Here is an 18,850-nt window from a genome sequence, read left to right as displayed (position 1 = left end):
AAGTGCTAAGCATCTCTGGGAACTCCTTCAAGACTGTTGGAAGACCATTTCAGGTGACTACCTCTTGAAGCGCATCAAGAGAATGCCAAGAATGTGCAAAGGAGTAATCAAAGCAAAAGGTGGCTAGAACCTAGAATATGACATATTTTTTGTTGTTTTACACTTTTTTGTTATGTCTATAATTCCACATGTGTTAATTCATAGTTTTGATGCCTTCAGTGTGAATCATAGTCATGAAAATAAAGAAAACTCTGAATGAGAAGGTGTCTCCAAACTTTTGGTCTGTACTGTAATTCCACTCCTACATTACCTACAGTAAATTATTGAAACGATGGCTAGTCATGGCAATGGAGACGTTGCACCTACATCTCATGGCTACATGAGCCCTGTGGGGGCTGAAATGGAGGAGGAGGATGAGGGGCAGAGTGGTGCACAGTTGAGGTTGGATGAGATGGGCGGTGTTTCTAGTCATCGGACAGGAGAGGAGGAGCAGCTATGAGGAAGGCGAGACAGAGGACCCAGACACACCGTGGCAGTATGCAGTGGAGATGGAGGCAGGGAGTCCCTCTGAGTCACTGGCGCAAATGGCACGATGCATGCTCAGTTGCTTGCGTAGTGACCCCCCAATTGTCAAAATTAGTCAACGAGATGACTTCTGGCTCTCCACCTTATTGGACCCTTGCTACCGTCACAGAATGGGGGCCTTTTTTTTTACACCCACTGAGAGGGAGGACAAACTGAACTACTACAGAGAGATCCTACGTAGTCAGTTGGCCAATGCCTATTGGCGACATGGTCCATCCACTCGCAGGTCTGACTCGGGGGGCCCTCTGCACTCACCTTCCACTTCTATGGCTGCTGGGGAGGGGTGGCAGGAGCAGTAGCAGCTCCATTATCAACAGCCTAAGTCTACAGTCAGTGATGAGTACCTTTCTTCACCCGCATGGAGAGATCCCACGAGTCAGTTGGCCAATGCCTATTGGCGACATGGTCCATCCACTCGCAGGTCTGACTCGGGGGGCCCTCTGCACTCACCTTCCACTGCTATGGCTGCTGGGGAGGGGTGGCAGGAGCAGTAGCAGCTCCATTATCAACAGCCTAAGTCTACAGTCAGTGATGAGTACCTTTCTTCACCCGCATAGTGAAGCAACTCATCAGCAGCAGGTAGGAATGGAGCAGGACCTGAACCAGCAGGTGGTGGCATACCTTGACATGGCCATGCCAACAAACCTTGAAGATCCGCTGGACTTCTGGGCAGCCAAACTTGATTAATGGCAACTAGCAGAGTTTGCCCTGGCAAAGCTGTCCTGCCCAGCCAGAATTGTGCCATCAGAGCGGTTGTTTAGTGCCGCCGGGGCCCTAGTCACCCCAAGGCGAACTCATCTGTCCACGAAAAATGTGGAGAGACTTTGTGAAGATGAATAAGGCATGGATCAGCCAGGATTTCTACCCACCAATGCCAGATGCCTCAGAGTAGATTGACCATGCTGCTACACCAACACTTCACAATTATGGTTATGAAACCCTCTTGGGTACTGCAAATTCCTGCTCATGACTGATCCTGTGTCTTTCAGGAACTACTTGCCTCACCGATGCTTCTGGCCTTCGGCCTTTAATTTTTGGATGTTTAGCAGTAGCTAAATACATGCTTAATGCAAATTTCAACATTGATCTTTAAATGTAAGGGGTTATGAAATCCTCTTGGGTATTGCGAATGCCTGCTCCTGAATGATCCTGTTTCTTTCAGGAACTACTTGCCTCACTGATGCTTCTGGCCTAGGGCCTTTAATTTTTGGATGTTTGCACTAGCTACATACATGCTTAATTGCACAATCAATTTTGAAATTTCAATGTAAGGGGTTATGAAAGCCTCTTGGGTACTGTTGATGCCTGCTTCTGACTGTGTGTTTCAGGAACTACTTGGCTTATTGATGCTTCTGGGCTTGGGCCTTATATTTTTGTATGTTTAGCACCAGCTAAATACATGCTTGATATAAATTTCAACATTGATATTTCAATGTAAGGGGTTATGAAACCCTCTTAGGTACCTCTGATGCCTGCTCCTGACTGCTCCTGTGTCTTTCGGGAACTACTTGGCTTAATGATGCTTCAGGGCTTGGGCCTTAAATTTATGGATGTTTTGAACTAGCTTACACACATGCTTAATTGAGATTTCAACATTGATCTTTCAAGCTTAGGGGTTACGAAATCCTCTTGTGTTCTGCTGATGCCTTTTCCTGACTGTCTTTCAAATACTTGGCTTACTGATGCTTCTGGGCTTGGGCCTTAAATTTTGGGATGGTAGCACTACCTAACATGCATCTTCAATAGAGAGTTCAACATTCACCTTTTACTTTTAGAGGTTGTGAACCCCTCTTATGTACTCATGCTGCTTCCTGCTCAAATCTGTCAGCCCGTTGGTCCTCTGACAACGTTCGACTCTACCTCCTCATCCTCCACCATGTCCTCAGCCTCCACTGCCCGGACAAATCTCAGTGGCCCTTCAACATACCATGTGTACAGGGCATTGCGGTGTCACGCTGTTCTTCACATGGTTTGCCTTGGCGAAAAGTGTTGGAAACAATGGCTGGTCATGGCTGGAAACATTGCACCTACATCTCACGGCCACATGAGCCATGTGGGGGCTTGTTAGATTTGGCCCTTTGTACCCACACACCGGGGTCCGGGACACTAAAACTTGGGCGTTAAAAGATAAATTTCAGAATCATTAAATTTCAAATTCTTAAATTTAAATAAAAAAAATCATACATTTCAATGGTCTCCTCATGCTTCAGCCAACTCCAGGCTGTGTCATTCAGGCAATATATGGTTTACTAATACCGCTGCTGGGCCTGGGTCTGGGAATAAAAATTTTGTTATGGCAGGTAGCACTACCTATACAAATTCTTCATTTTAAAATTCAAAAATTCTTGTGTTTTTTTTTTTTGGGGGGGGGGGGGGGGATTGGGAAGCCCTGGGGTCTCCTCATGCTTCAGTCAACTCCAGGCTTTGTTATTCAGGCAATATATGGTTTACTGATATCGCTGCTGGGCCTGGGAATAAAATTTTTATTATGGTAGGTAGCACTAGCTATCCAAGATCTTCGGTTTAAATTTCTGAATTCATCTTTTAATCTTAGGGATTGTGAAGGCCTAGTGTTTACTCATGCTGATGCCAACTCCTGCCTGTGCCATTCAGCCACTATATGGTCTCCTCATACTGCAAACACCTTCACGCTGTGTCATTCAGCCATTATATGGTCTCTTCATGCTGCAACCACCTCCACGCTGTGTCTTTCAGCCACTATATGGTCTCCTCATGCTTCCAAAACCTCCAAGCTGTGTCATTTAGCCACTATATGGTCTCCTCATACTGATGACACCTCCAGGCTCTGTCATTGTACCACTCTGCGGCAGTGATTCTAAAAGTGATGCCGGTAATCTGCATGTTGTTCTGAATAACAGTATTATTTCACTACCCCAGCACACTCCATATGCGTGTTAGAACACAGCAAAGTGTTCTATACCCCTATCGAGGCTCTCTGTAGGCTAGAAATAGCCTTTTATAATATAGATTTGCCGCAAATAAATTCTGATCGAAGCCAACTTTTTCGGAAAATTCGGCGAATTGGCTGAATCGAATTTTTGAAAAGTCCTCTCATAGTTACATAGTTAGTACGGTTGAAAAAAGACATACGTCCATCAAGTACAACCAGGGAATTGAAGGGTGGGGGTGTGGCGCAATATTGGGGAAGGGTTGGGATTTTATATTCCTTCATAAGCATTCATGTTATTTTGTTCCAGGAATGTATCTAACCCTGTTAAATTTTCCTGCTGTGACCAGTTCCTGAGGTAGACTGTTCTATAAGTTCACAGTTCTTATGGTAAAGAAGGCGTGTCGCCCCTTGAGACTAATCCTTTTCTTCTCCAGACAGAGGGAGTGCCCCCTCGTCCTTTGGGGGGGTTTAACCTGGAACAGTTTTTCTCCATATTTTTTGTATGGGCCATTAATATACTTATATACATTTATCATATCCCCCCTTAAACGTCTCTTCTCAAGACTAAACAATTGTTACTCCTTTAATAGCTCCTCATAACTAAGATGTTCCATGCCCTATATTAGTTTAGTCGTGCGTCTCTGCACCCTTTTCAGCTCCACAGTTTCCCTTTTATGGACTGGTGCCCAAAACTGAACAGCATATTCCAGGTGAGGCCTTACCAATGCTTTATAAAGGGGGAGTATTATGTCCCTGTCCCTCGAGTCCATGCCTCTTTTTATACATGACAATATCCTTCCGGCCTTGGAAGCAGCAGCCTGACATTGCATGCTATTCTGTAGTCTGTGATCTACAAGTACACCCAGATCCTTCTCTACCAGTGACTCTGCCAGTTTAATCCCCCCTAAGACATACGGCGCATGCATGTTATTAGTGCCCAGATGCATAAGTTTACATTTATCCACATTGAACCTCATTTGCCAAGTGGATGCCCAAACACTTAGTCTATCCAAGTCATATTGTAACCTATACACATCCTCTATAGACTGTACTGTGCTACAAAGCTTGGTGTCATCTGCAAAGATAGAAACAGAGCTGTTAATGCCATCCTCTATATCATTGATAAATAAGTTAAACAGCGGTCCCAGTACTGAACCTTGGGGCACACCACTAATAACCGGGGACCAATCAGAGTACGAATCATTGACCACCACTCTCTGGGTACGATCCATGAGCCAGTGTTCAATCCAGTTACAAACTAAAGTTTCCAAACCCAAAGACCTTAACTTACCTGTCAGACGTCTATGAGGGACAGTATCAAACGCTTTAGCTAAATCCAGAAACACTATATCCACAGCCATTCCTCTGTCAAGGCTTCTACTCACCTCTTCATAAAAGCAAATTAGATTGGTTTGACAACTTCTATCCTTAGTAAATCCATGCAGGCTATCACTTATAATACAATTATCCCCTATGTATTCCTGTATGTAATCCCTTATAAGTCAAACATTTTACCCACAATACACGTTAGACTTACCGGTCTATAGTTTCCTGGGGAAGACCTAGAGCCCTTTTTGAAGATTGGCACCACATTCGCCTTGCGCCAGTCCCTTGGCACAATACCAGACACCAGTGAATCTCTAAATATCATGAACAGGGGTACAGATATTACTGAACTTAGTTCTCTAAGAACTCTTGTGTGCAATCCTTCTGACCCTGGAGATTTGCTTACATTTATATTACATAACTTACCTTGTACCATTTCTACATTAAGCCAGTTCAGTACATTACATGATGTGTTACCAGCACTGACCTGTCCAATGTCAGCTCCTTCTTCCTTAGTATATACAGAACTAAAGAACCTATTCGGTAGCTCTGCTTTCTCTATATCGCCTCTGACAACCTCCCCATTATCATTATTAAGGGGTCCTACATGCTCTGTCCTTGTTTTTTTTTTTTTGCATTTATATATCTAAAAAAAAAATATTTAGGGTTAGTTTTTCTTTCTTTGGCCATCTGTCTTTTATTTAGAATTTTTGCTGTTTTTATTACATTTTTACAGATTTTATTAAGCTCCTTGTACTGTTTAAATGTTATAGCTGACCCATCAGATTTGTATTTTTTGAAAGCTATGTTTTTGTAGTTTATTGCTCTTTTAACATCATTTGTCAGCCATGTAGGATTTAGTTTTAATCGTTTATATTTGTTCCTCTTTGGTATATATTTAGCTGTATAGTTATTTAGAGTTGATTTAAAGATGTCCCATTTACCTTCTGTATCAGTATTTGACAACACCGCCCCCCCAGTCTATGTCCTGTAGTGCAGCTCTCAGCCCAGGGAAGTTTGCCTTTTTAAAGTTATATGTTTTTGCCTTCTCCGCATGTCTTTGTTTTCTACATTTTAAGTCAAAAGTAACTATATTGTGGTCGCTATAACCAAGGTTTTCCCGCACAGTTACATTACCAAACAGCTCTGCGTTGTTGGAAATGATCAGATCCAACAAGGCATCACTTCTTGTTGGGTCCTCCACAAACTCGCCCGTAAAATTATCTTGCAATAAATTTAGGAATTGTCGCCCCTTTGTAGTTTTAGCCAACCCCGGACCCTATCCAGATCTATATCTGGATAGTTATTACCACTGTACCTGCCCGGACGGCCCTCTCTATTTGTTTATGCAGCCGACCTTCTATCTCTTCAGTGATATTAGGGGATCTGTAGATTACACCAAATATTATTTTTTCAGTATTTCCCTCCTTTTGTAATTCTACCCACAGTGATTCCACTTCCTCAGAATCATCACACTATGGCATCGTTCACACTGACTTTCATACCACTTCTTACATACAGACAGACTCCACCACCTTTTCTGTTCATCTCTAGCAATAATGAATAGAAAACAATTGGAGAAATAATTCACCTATTATTTAGATACCACATACTGTTACATACTGTTTCCTATCACTGTTTCCTATCACCAGTTATTTACCCACTTATCCCCCAGCAAGAGCATTCTCATTTTATGTACCAGCCTTTTATGTGGCAAAGTATCAGATGCTTTGGAGAATTAAAGATATACAACATCCAGCAATTCACCCTGGTCCTGGCTTTAGTTCATCTCCTTATAAAAGCTGATCAGGTTGGTTTGATAGGACCGATCCCTCATAAACCTATACGATTATGGAGTATAAATTAATTTCTTTGAGATACTCTTAGAAAACCCTCAAACTGTTTAAATACAATGGAGGATAAAGGGGTACTCCGATGAAAAAATGTTTTTTTTTTTTTTTTTTTAAATCAACTGATGCCAAAAAGTTAAACAGATTTGTAAATTACTTCTATTAAAAATAATAATATCTTAATCCTTCCAGCACTTTTTAACTGCTGAATGCTCCAAATGAAATTCTTTTCTTTTTGGATTTCTTTTCTGTCTGTCCACAGTGCTCTCTGCTGACACCTCTGTCCATTTTAGGAATTATCCAGAACAGCATATCTTTGCTATGGGGATTTTCTCCTGCTCTGGACAGTTCCTGACATGGACAGAGGTGTCAGCAGAGAGCAATGTGGACAGACAGAAAAGGAATCCAAAAAGAAAATAATTTTCTCTGTAGCATACAGCTGCTAATAAGTACTGGAAGGAGTAAGATTTTAAATAGAAGTAATTTACAAATCTGTTTAACATTCTGGCACCAGTTGATAAAAAAAATATAAATAAAATGTTTTCCACCGGAGTACCCATTTTAACTAACAGGCCTATAATTCCTAGGATCACTTTATGACCCATTTTTGAATAGTGACGCCACATTTGCTATGCACCAATCCCTGAAAACAGACCCGGTCACAAAAAAAAAAAAATCTATATGGTTACTAGGCGTAGTTAGAATGCAGGGGTGAATGCCATCTGGACCTGGTGGTGATTATTTTTATTATTATTTTTTTTTTCTTTTCTACTTCCTGGGTTAGACTGGTGACATGTAATAGAGAGTTTACCTTATCCTGCCACATTTTACATGGTTTATCATTTTTCTCTGTGAATACATTGGAGAAAAATATGTTTAATATCTGACTGCTATCACCAGTCAGGAATCACCAGTATTGCCGGGTAGCAGCGATCATGACGATGCCTGGCATTAATGTGATGACCCAATTCAGGATGTTGTCCTGTTAGGTAAATGTTGTCTCAGGCAATGTTTGCATCTCTGTTCTGGGCCCACTACTAAAGGGTATGTTATGTTATGTTATTTTGTCATGACAGTTTATTTAAATGGTTCACAGTGTTATTGTGCCTTTTAAGGGAGCTAATGCAGAGTAAACCATGTGATCCTGTAGGGTAGGGGGGAAGACATAGTCAGTGATAAGTTTAGGAGTGTGTTGGAGGTGAAGTACAGTGTGGAGAGAAGTTAGGAGAAGTCTGTGGTAACCTGAATGAGTCCTGAGAAGTTTAAAGTCAGTAACCATGCATCTTCAAGCACCCCATTGCACAGGTCCAGTCTGCAATCTCGGATGGTGGCCCTGCTTGTCAGTGAGTGACTGTGACTGTCACTCACTGACCGCTGGGTGCCCACAAGGACTATGACCGGGCCTCATAGTCCCTGCGGGCCCGCACATTTATTTCTAGGGCGCGAGCCCCTTAAGAATGATGGCAGAGCCGGACAGGCCAAGGTCTGATTGGAATAGAGAGGTCACGCGCAGGCACGCACATCTACTCCAATCACCTGACCTGTTCACGTCCCTGCGCAATCTCCTTCATCCTCCTCGTCCAGCACCAGGAGCAGCAGAAGCCTCATGTGGATTCTCTGAACCCGGCAGGGTAAGTGGTGATGAGCGGTGCAGGGGGGGAGGGTGATGAGTGGTGCAGGGGGGGAGGGTGATGAGTGGTGCAGGGGGGGAGGGTGATGAGTGGTGCAGGGGGGGAGGGTGATGAGTGGTGCAGGGGGGAGGGTGATGAGTGGTGCAGGGGGGCAGGGTGATGAGTGGTGCAGGGGGGGAGGGTGATGAGTGGTGCAGGGGGGAGGGTGATGAGTGGTGCAGGGGGGGTGATGAGTGGTGCCGGGAGGTTATGGGGGTGATGAGTGGTGCAGGGGGGTTATGGGGGTGATGAGTGGTGCAGGGAGGGTGATGAGAGGTGCAGGGGGGGTTATGGAGGTGATGAGAGGTGCAGGGGGGGTTATGGAGGTGATGAGAGGTGCAAGGGGTGATGAGAGGTGTGGGGGGGTTATGGGGGGGATAAGAGGTGCGGGAGGGTTATGGGGGTGATGAGATGTGCGGGGGGTGGTTATGGGGGCTTCAGAGGGGCTATGGGGGTGATGAGAGGTGCATGAGGGGCGATGAGAGGTGCAGGGGGGTTATGGGGGGGATGAGAGGTGCAGGGGGGTTTATGGGGGGGGATGAGAGGTGCAGGGGGGTTATGGGTAGGATGAGAGGTGCAGAGGGGGTTATGGGGGTGATGAGGAGTGATGAGGACACAGAGGATAAGAGGGGGTGTATATGTATATATGATGTGTATGCATGTATGGCAGTATTATATTCAGGGTACAATGTGTGGCAGTATTATATTTAGTGGGTACAGTGTGTGGCAGTATTGTATTCAGGGGTACAGTGTGTGGCAGTATTATATTCAGGGTGCAGTGTGTGGCAGGATTATATTTAGTGGGTAAAGTGTGTGGCAGTATTATATTCAGGGGTACAATGTGTGGCAGTATTATATTCAGGAGGTACAGTGTGTGGCAGGATTATATTTAGTGGGTACAGTGTGTGGCAGTATTATATTCAGGGGTACAGTGTGTGGCAGTATTATATTCAGGAGATATAGTGTGTGGCAGGATTATATTTAGTGGGTACAGTGTGTGGCAGTATTATATTCAGGAGGTACAGTGTGTGGCAGGATTATATTCAGGGTGCAGTGTGTGGCATTATTATATTCAGGGTGCAGTGTGTGGCAGTATTATATTTAGTGGGTACAGTGTATAGCAGTATTATATTCAGTGGATACAGTGTGTGGCAGTATTATATTCAGGTTACAGTGTGTGGCAGTATTATATTTAGTGGGTACAGTGTATAGCAGTATTATATTCAGGGTACAGTGTGAGGCAGTATTTTATTTAGGGTACAGTGTGGGGCAGTATTTTATTCAGGGTACAGTGTATAGCAGTATTTTATTTAGGGTACAGTGTGGGGCAGGATTATATTTAGTGGGTACAGTGTATAGCAGTATTATATTTAGGGTACATTGTGTGGCAGGATTATATTTAGTGGGTACAGTTTATAGCAGTATTATATTTAAGGTACAGTGTGGGGCAGCATTATATTCAGGGTACTGTGTGTGGCAGGATTATATTTAGTGGGTACAGTGTATAGCAGTATTATATTCAGGGTACAATGTGTGGCAGTATTATATTCAGGGTACAGTGTGGGCAGTATTTTATTTAGGGTACACTTTCTGGCAAGGTTATAATGATTACTGTCTTCATGCAGAAGATGAGGATCTGCTGACAAAGTAGGAGCCAATGATGTCTGGATGTCAGACTCTGCAGAGAAGATGGGGCTGGAGGAAGACCTGGTCTCTGGACCAGATGAAGAAGAAAATATAACAGAAGATATCACTCAAAGCAGAAGACGTCACTTAGGTCACTGATATCATTGTGTGTTCTCCTGACTGTCCCATCAGAGCTGTAGTCACTTATAAGTTCTGCAGTGATGATGGGTAAAACTGTGTCCAATCTGTGTCTCTCCAGCTGTTACAAAACTACAACTCCCATTGCCAGAGGCTCTCCAGACATGATGGGAGTTTTAGCTATCCAACAGCTGAAGAGAAACAATTCAACCGAGGTGATCGGTGGGGGTTTCAGCAGTCGGACTCCCACCAAAAAAATGGGCTGCTTATTATGAAATTCCCGGGGGGGGGGGGGGGGGGGGGTCAGCAGGGAGGGGTAGGGAGCCCCAAGGGAATTTTTTTGCATTGGGGCCCTGTGGTTTCTAGCTACACCCCTGCGCACGACCGCTGCGCATTGATACAGCATTGGGGGCAACGGTTAACAGCAGAAAGGGGCGTACAACAACTATATAGTGGCAAATTGTGCCCCGGACCATATAGATGTTGTAGGCCCCTCTTTGCTAATAGTTTTCCCCCCATATAGTTGTAGGCCTCTCTGAGTGGGACCCAGGCCTACCACAACTATGGGGGCAACTATTAAGAGAGGGGCCTACCACAACTATAGGGGCAACTATTAACAGAGGGGTCTACCCAAATTAGATGGAGCCCCCTTCCATATAGTTTGGGTAGGCCCCTCTGTTAATAGTTGCTTCCATATAGTTTGGGTAGGCCCCTCTGTTAATAGTTGCTTCCATATAGTTTGGGTAGGCCCCTCTGTTAAAGGAGTAGTCTGGTGAAAAATAACTTATCCCCTATCCTGCACAGGCCCCGGCGGTTTGGTGGAAGCTGACGTCTGTCCCCCGCAGGAAGCTGCGGCCGGCACACCTCCTCCATGTATTTCTACATGGAACGGAGGGGGGGGGGGGGGGGGGGCAGGCCTTGAGCTGTGTGAGGGGCCCCAAAATTTCTGATGGCAGCCCTGTTTGCCCTAACCCTGCATCTGTGGTCATTATTATTCCCAGCGCTTGGCCCAGGAGAACTGTCTAAACCTTGGAACGTGGTGGTTAACGCTACCCTGGCATCACAAACTGTGCATCACCCCAATAGTATACCACATTAACTCTTTAATCCCACAATTAAAGTTGATTGTGGGATCTAAAAGTCTAAATTTCTTGTGCCAGTGGGTTTGAGGTGGCAGCTAGGGACCACTCTATCAACTAGGATGATGGCCAGGGGGGGGTCCCTACCTGCCTCTGTAATAAATTTGAATAAGCCCCTTATTCACATTTTAATTAATTTGAACAAGCTACTCCTCTAATAAAAGTTTAAATCACCCCCTTTTTCAAATAAAATATAAATAAAACTAAACATATTTGGTATCATGCAGAAGTGCCCAAACTAGTAATATATAATGTTAATGAAACTGCATGGGGAATAGTGTAAATGTAAAAAAAAAAATACCAAAGTCCAGAATTGCTGATATCTTTCACTTCATATACCAGAAAAAAAATTATAAAAGCAATAAAAAAAAAATAAATAAATAAATAACTAGCCCTTATACAGCTCTGTATATAGAAATTTATAGGGGTCTGGAGCAGACTATTTTAAGCATACTATACATATTTTCTTACAAAAAGTTAGAATTTTGTTTTGTTTAATAAAACAAAACCTATATACATTGGGTATTGTAATCATATTGACCTACAGAATAAAGATAGCATGTGATTTTCACTGTAAAGTTCACTGTGTAGAAAAAAAATCCCCTAAAAATTTAAAAAATTGTTTTTTTTCAATTTCACACCACAAATAATTTTATTTTGGCCTTTTCATAGATTTTGGGGTAAAATTAATGATGTCAGTACAAAGTACATTTGGCCCTATATAAAAAAAAATGTAAAATAAAAAAAAGCTAATTTGGCGCTGTATGTGAAAATTGGGTGTGTCCTCAAGGCCTGAACAAGTTCAAGTTATTAGAGGGTTAGCATTCTCTTTGGCAATAAGTATTTCTCAAGTTTTACTTTTATCTGTTTTTTTACTTTTTTTTTTTTTATGAAGCAAATGCTCCTTCACTGTATTCTTGTTTAAGTAGCTTAACCCCTTCAGGACGGAGCCCATTTTGGCCTTAAGGACCGGAGCGTTTTTTGCACATCTGACCACTGTCACTTTAAACATTAATAACTCTGGAATACTTTTAGTTATCATTCTGATTCAGAGATTTTTTTTGTGACATATTCTACTTTAACATAGTGGTAAATTTTTGTCGATACTTGCATCCTTTCTTGGTGAAAAATCCGTAAATTTGATGAAAAATTTGAAAATTTAGCATTTTTCTAACTTTGAAGCTTTCTGCTTGTAAGGAAAATGGATATTACGAATAAATTATTTTGGGTTCACATATACAATATGTCTACTTTATGTTTGCATCATAAAATTGACGTGTTTTTACTTTTGGAAGACACCAGAGGGCTTCAAAGTTCCGCAGCAGTTTTCCGATTTTTCACAAAATTTTCAAACTCTGTATTTTTCAGGGACCAGTTCAGTTTTGAAGTGGATTTGAAGGGTCTTCATATTAGAAATACCCCATAAATGACCCCATTATAAAAACTACACCCCCCAAAGTATTCAAAATGACATTCAGTCAGCGTTTTAACCCTTTAGGTGTTTCACACGAATAGCAGCAAAGTGAAGGAGAAAATTCACTTTTTACACTCACATCTTCATTTTTTACACTCACATGTTCTTGTAGACCCAATTTTTGAATTTTTGCAAGTGGTAAAAGGAGAAAATTTTTACTTGTATTTGTAGCCCAATTTCTCTCGAGTAAGGACATACCTCATATGTCTATGTAAAGTGTTTGGCAGGCGCAGTAGAGGGCTCAGAAGCGAAGGAGCGACAAGGGGATTTTGGAGAGTACGTTTTTCTGAAATGGTTTTTGGGGGGCATGTTGCATTTAGGAAGCCCTTATGGTGCCAACAAAAAAAAACCACATGGCATACCATTTTGGAAACTAGACCCCTCGGGGAATGTAACATGGGATAAAGTGAGCCTTTATACCCCACAGGTGTTTAACGACTTTTGCAAATGTAAAAAAAAAAAAAAAAAAATTTATTTTTAAAAAGGGTAATAGCAGAAAATACCCCTAAAAATTTGAAGCCCAATTTCTCCCGATTCAGAAAACACCCCATATGGGGATGAAAAGTGCTCTACTGGCGCACTACAGGTCTCGGAAGAGAAGGAGTCACATTTGGCTTTTTGAAAGCAAATTTTGCTCTGGGGGCATGCCGCATTTAGGAAGCCCCTATGGTGCCAGGACAGCAAAAAAAAAACCCCACATGGCATACCATTTTGGAAACTAGACCCCTCAGGGAACGTAACAAGGGGTTAAGTGAACCTTTATACCCCACAGGTGTTTCACGACTTTTGCATATGTAAAAAAAGAAAAAAAAATTTTTACCTAAAATGCTTGTTTTCCCAAAAATTTTACATTTTTAAAAAGGGTAAAAGCAGAAATTACCCCCCAAAATTTGTAACACAATTTCTCCCGAGTACGGCGATACCCCATATGTGACCCTAAACTGTTGCTTTGAAATACGACAGGGCTCCAAAGTGAGAGCGCCATGCGCATTTGAGGCCTAAATTAGGGATTTGCATAGGGGTGGACATAGGTGAATTCTACGCCAGTGATTCCCAAACAGGGTGCCTCCAGCTGTTGCAAAACTCCCAGCATGCCTGGACAGTCAACGGCTGTCCGACAATACTGGAAGTTGTTGTTTTGCAACAGCTTGAGGCTCCGTTTTGGAAACAGTGGCGTACCAGACGCTTTCATTTTTATTGGGGAGGGGGGCTGTGTAGGGGTATGTGTATATGTAGTGTTTTTTACTTTTTATTTTATTTTGTGTTAGTGTAATGTAGTGTTTTTAGGGTACAGTCGCCTGGGCTGACAGTTTGAGCTGCGGCAGAAAATTTGCGGCAGCTCAAACTTGCAGCCAGATACTTACTGTAATCCTCCGCCCATGTGAGTGTACCCTGTACATTCACATTGGGGGGGAGGGACATCCAACTGTTGCAAAACTACAACTCCCAGCATGCGCTGACAGACTGTACATGCTGAGAGTTTTAGTTTTGCAACAGCTGTAGGCTCACTGGTTATGTATCACTGAGTTTGTGACCTAACTCAGTGTTTCACAACCAGTGTGCCTTCAGCTGTTGCAAAACTACAACTCTCAGCAGTCACCGACAGCCAACGGGCATGCTGGGAGTTGTAGTTATGCAACCAGCAGATGCACCACTACAACTCCCAGCATTCACGTTAGCTGTTTGTGCAAGCTGGGAGTTGTAGTTATACAACAGCTGAAGGTACACTTTTCCATAGAAAAAATGTGCCTCCAGCTGTTGCAAAACAATAAGTCCCAGAATGCCCATAAGGGAATGCTGGGAGTTGTGGTGGTCTGCCTCCAGCTGTTGCATAACTACAGCTCCCAGCATGCCCTTTTTGCATGCTGGGAGCTGTTGCTAAGCAACAGCAGGAGGCTGTCACTCACCAACGATCCACGCCGCATGAGGTCAGTCCCTCGTCGTCGCCGCCGCCGCCGCCGCTCCTGGGGCCCCGATGCCAACAGGGACGCCGGGGATCGGGGTCCCCAGCACCCGGGGTGCACATACCGCACCCGCTCACGTCCTCCGGAAGAGGGGCGGAGCGGGTGCGGGAGTGACACCCGCAGCAGGCGCCCTGATTGGTCGGCCGGTAATCCGGCCGACGAATCAGGGCGATCGTGAGGTGGCACCAGTGCCACCTCACCCCTGCAGGCTCTGGCTGTTCGGGGCCGTCAGAGACGGCCCCGAACAGCCAGTATTTCCGGGTCACTGGAGACCCGATTGACCCGGAATCGCCGCAGATCGCCGACATGGGGGGGCATAATGACCCCCCTGGGCGATATGCCGGGATGCCTGCTGAACAATTTCAGCAGGCATCCGGCTCCGGTCCCCAACTGGCTAGCGGTGGGGACCGGAATTCCCACGGGCGTATGGATACGCCCTCGGTCCTTAAGGACTCGGAATGCAGGGCGTATCCATACGCCCTATGTCCTGAAGAGGTTAAAGGAGTACTGCAGCCATAGACAACTTATCCCCTATACTCTATCTCCTGTACGGGGCCCCGGAACTGCCGTGGCTCTGTACGGCTACTGTTTGTGTCGTCAACCTCAATAAGAGGTCGACAGATAAGCCCGCTCCATTCAGCTCTATGTGTTAGGCGGTGATGCACGAACGCTGCATCTTCACCTCTCCCACAGAGATACATACAGGTGGCGTTTTGGCTGCGGCGTCACGCTGGCAGCCGACATACCTCCTGCATGGGGAGAGCCGCAGCAGAGCCACGGCCCCGTACAGGAGATCGTGGGTTCCCAGCATTCGGTCCGCCACGATCAGACACTTATCCCCTATCCGCAGACTGCAGTTGTATAAGGCTACAGTACTTAAATGCTTTATTTTTGTAATTTATTGCCCTTTTAGATTTTTATTCAACTCCATTGGCTTTCTCCTGTTCCTGATGTTTCTATTCCCATAAGGTACTCTATGTACCTCTCACAGAGAAACTTTAGGATAATTCAAAATATCTCCCATTTAGTGCCTGTACTCTTATTTTGAGTACATTATCTCAGTTTATAATGTTAAGAGCTTCTCTGATCGAACATCATCTTCATGAAGTTTAATGTCATTTTCTTGTAGTTTTCCATGAATAAAATACATTATTGCCTCTTGTGGTGAGATATGTTGTTTACATGATTATGAGCATTATGATGATGACTATAACATTTTTACTATGTTTAGATATAACTATTGTGCAGCATTGTTTTGGGAAGTCAAAATTTCTTTAGGGATATTTGTCTAGTTTCAAAACATTTTTATCCATATAAAGAAAAAATGACAAACACCAAATTAATATCTTCCTAGTCCTGGGACATATGAACATGATACAAAGCAAGGAAGAAAGGTGTCTTGGCCTGGAAGATTTGGATCACCTGAGTGGTCGGAGGTTCCATCTCTGGAAAAAAAAACTCTGAGGTCAGAGGTAAGAATTGCAGAGAACCAAAGGAAATAACCTGGGAGGAGTTTGACAAACTTCCTATGCTTTTTTTGTATAACATATACATGCTTGCAGAAAAGCTTGCTAATGACAGGAAGGATGAGCTGGAACGAAGGTGCCAGATGATCATTAGATGCAAATTCAGACACAACAATGACACTGTTAAGTCCAACCTTAAAGGGGTACCCCGCCCCTAGCATTTTATCCCCTATCCAAACGGATAAGATGTCAGATCGCAGGGGTCCTGCTGCTGGGGACCCACGGGATCTCCATTGCAGCACCCCGCTATCATTACTGCACAGAGCAAACTCGATCTGTGCGTAATGACGGGCAATGCAGGGACTGGAGCATCGTGACGTCACGGCTCCGCCCCCTCATGACATCACGGCCTGCCCCCTCAATACAACTCTATGGGAGGGGGCAGCCATAACGCCCCCTCCCATAGACTTTGCATAACGGGGGCGGACAGTGACGTCACGATGCTCCGGCCCCTGTATCGCCGGTCATTATGCACGGAGCGAGTTTGCTCTGTGCAGTAATGATGGCGGGTGCTGCAGCGGAGATCCCAATCTGACATCTCATCCCGATCTGACATCTTCTCCCCTATCCTTTGGATGGGGGATAAGATGCTATGGGCGGAGTACCCCTTCAAAGACAACCTCAATTTTAGTCCGTACTGGAAAAATTTTACGGAGTATTGCACTAATGTAGTTTTGAGAATGATAATTTCTTTTGGTATCTAATATAAAGTACACAATTTTTCTACTTGTGATATTATAATTATATGAGTGGCTTTGGAACCAACCAGGGCTTTAGGCCAGAGGGTCCATGGTTAATCAAAATTTCTATAGGATAATCCATCAGTGTCCACAAAGGAGGACAATGTATGTAATATTTTCCACTGGCAATATTAATAGTTTTATTTTCTTTAAATCGGTTGTCCTGGATTAGAAAAATGCTGCAAAAATTTTGCAAAAACAGCACCACTTCTGTTTACAGGTTGTGTGTAGTACTGCAGCTCGGTCCTATTCACTTTAAAGGAGCTGAGCTGCAATGCCAAACACAACCTGTGGACAGAAATGGTGCAGTTTTTGCAAGAAAAATACAGGATTTTTCTATTCCTTGACAACCCCTTTAGGTAAATAGACCATTTACTTCTTCAGGAGGAAGCATCTGGCCAACACATTGTCAGTGTCACCATCATTCATCCATGTACCAATACATGCTACCCCTCTGCTCTGACCTCTCTCTTTCGTAATGCAGCATCAACACAAAGGAGGGATGTGCTGTGCCTGCAGAAATATAAGATGGCCACTCATACTTCAACCCTCCCCATTGATGCTAAGCTTATATAAACTTAGTCTAACTTCCTTCACAAACCTTTAATAGCAGCACAGTTTTTCCATGTTAGCATCCATGGTATCATAGGAAAGGTAGCTGTTTATTTATTACTTTCTAGATTATGCTAGGACTTGTAATACCTCAGTGCTCCAGTGTAATTTCCATCCATTGCTGGGACTTATGGTGGTGTATGTATTCATACAAGCCAAACAGGTGCTTACTACTGAACCGCAATTAAATTTGCTAGCACAGGAAGGTGGTGTTGACTGTATGTGTGGGTACTGTATATGGCACTGATATGGGATTTGTATACAGGAGGGTCTGGTCTAGATTTTTCTCAAAAGCTAATGTTAGCTACAGCCTGTGAAAATAAACCCTCTGGTCAGTGGTTTGTACAGAGGTTGACCTAGCAAACTGTGTATTGAAGGGGTTGTCCGGGCATACTCTCTCTTGCCCAATCTGATACCAAGCATGAAAAGAAGCCACTATGCATTGAGCAGGACAATTGCCATAACACTCAGCCAGTCTTGTACATAGCATTGCATTGTACCGTGCTTACTGTGTGTTGCACTGTTATCGTGGCATGAAGTGGAATGTCTCCACGCCAAATGTCAGTATGATTGAACAAACCCTTTAAAAAGGTGTTTTCATTTGAAGTCTGTATTAACCCCTTAAGGACCAGGCCAATTTTCACTGTAGGACCAGAGCGTTTTTTTCACATCTGACCACTTTCACTTTAAGCATTAATAACTCTGGGATGCTTTTACCTTTCATTCTGATTCCGAGATTGTTTTTTCGTGGCATATTCTACTTTATGTTAGTGGCAAAATTTGGTCTATACTTGCATCATTTCTTGGTGAAAAATTCCAAAATTTGATGAAAAAAGAAAAAAATCAGCATTTTTCTAACTTTGAAGCTCTCTGCTTGTAAGAAAAATAGACATTCCAAATAAATTATATTTTGATTCACAATACAATATGTCTACTTTATGTTTGTATCATAAAGCTGACATTTTTTTACTTTTGGAAGACATCAGAGGGCTTCAAATCTCAGCAGCAATTTTCCAATTTTTCACAAAATTTTCAAAATCGGAATTTTTCATCTACCAGTTCAGTTTTGAAGTGGATTTAAAGGGCTTTCTTATTAGAAATACCCCACAAATGACCCCATTATAAAAACTGCACCCCTAAAAGTATTCAAATTGACATTCAGTAAGTGTGTTAACCCTTTAGGTGTTTCACAGGAATGGCAGCAAAATGAAGGAGAAAATTCAAAATCTTCATTTTTTACACTCGCAGTTTTTGGATTTTTACAAGGGGTAAAGGGAGAAAAATCCCCT

General features: G+C 43.3%; 1 protein-coding gene across 6 annotated transcripts in view; it reads left to right on the top strand.

The window, feature by feature from the left end:
• CIMAP3 (ciliary microtubule associated protein 3) overlaps positions 1-18,850 on the top strand; it is a 150,673-nt gene that overhangs the window by 86,893 nt on the left and 44,930 nt on the right. For 4 of the 6 annotated variants that reach the window (XM_056557819.1, XM_056557816.1, XM_056557821.1 and 1 more), the window contains exon 5: positions 16,038-16,155. The exons of 1 other annotated variant lie outside the window; for it this stretch is intronic. In XM_056557819.1, coding sequence (XP_056413794.1) covers positions 16,038-16,155 — 118 coding nt within the window. The remainder of the gene's footprint in view (positions 1-16,037; positions 16,156-18,850) is intronic. One more of the 6 variants, XM_056557820.1, reaches the window with a different exon arrangement.

This window comes from Hyla sarda, chromosome 2 (genome assembly GCF_029499605.1).
Source record: "Hyla sarda isolate aHylSar1 chromosome 2, aHylSar1.hap1, whole genome shotgun sequence".
Classification (NCBI taxonomy): Eukaryota; Metazoa; Chordata; class Amphibia; order Anura; family Hylidae; genus Hyla; species Hyla sarda.
This window is presented reverse-complemented; position numbering and strand designations above follow the sequence as displayed.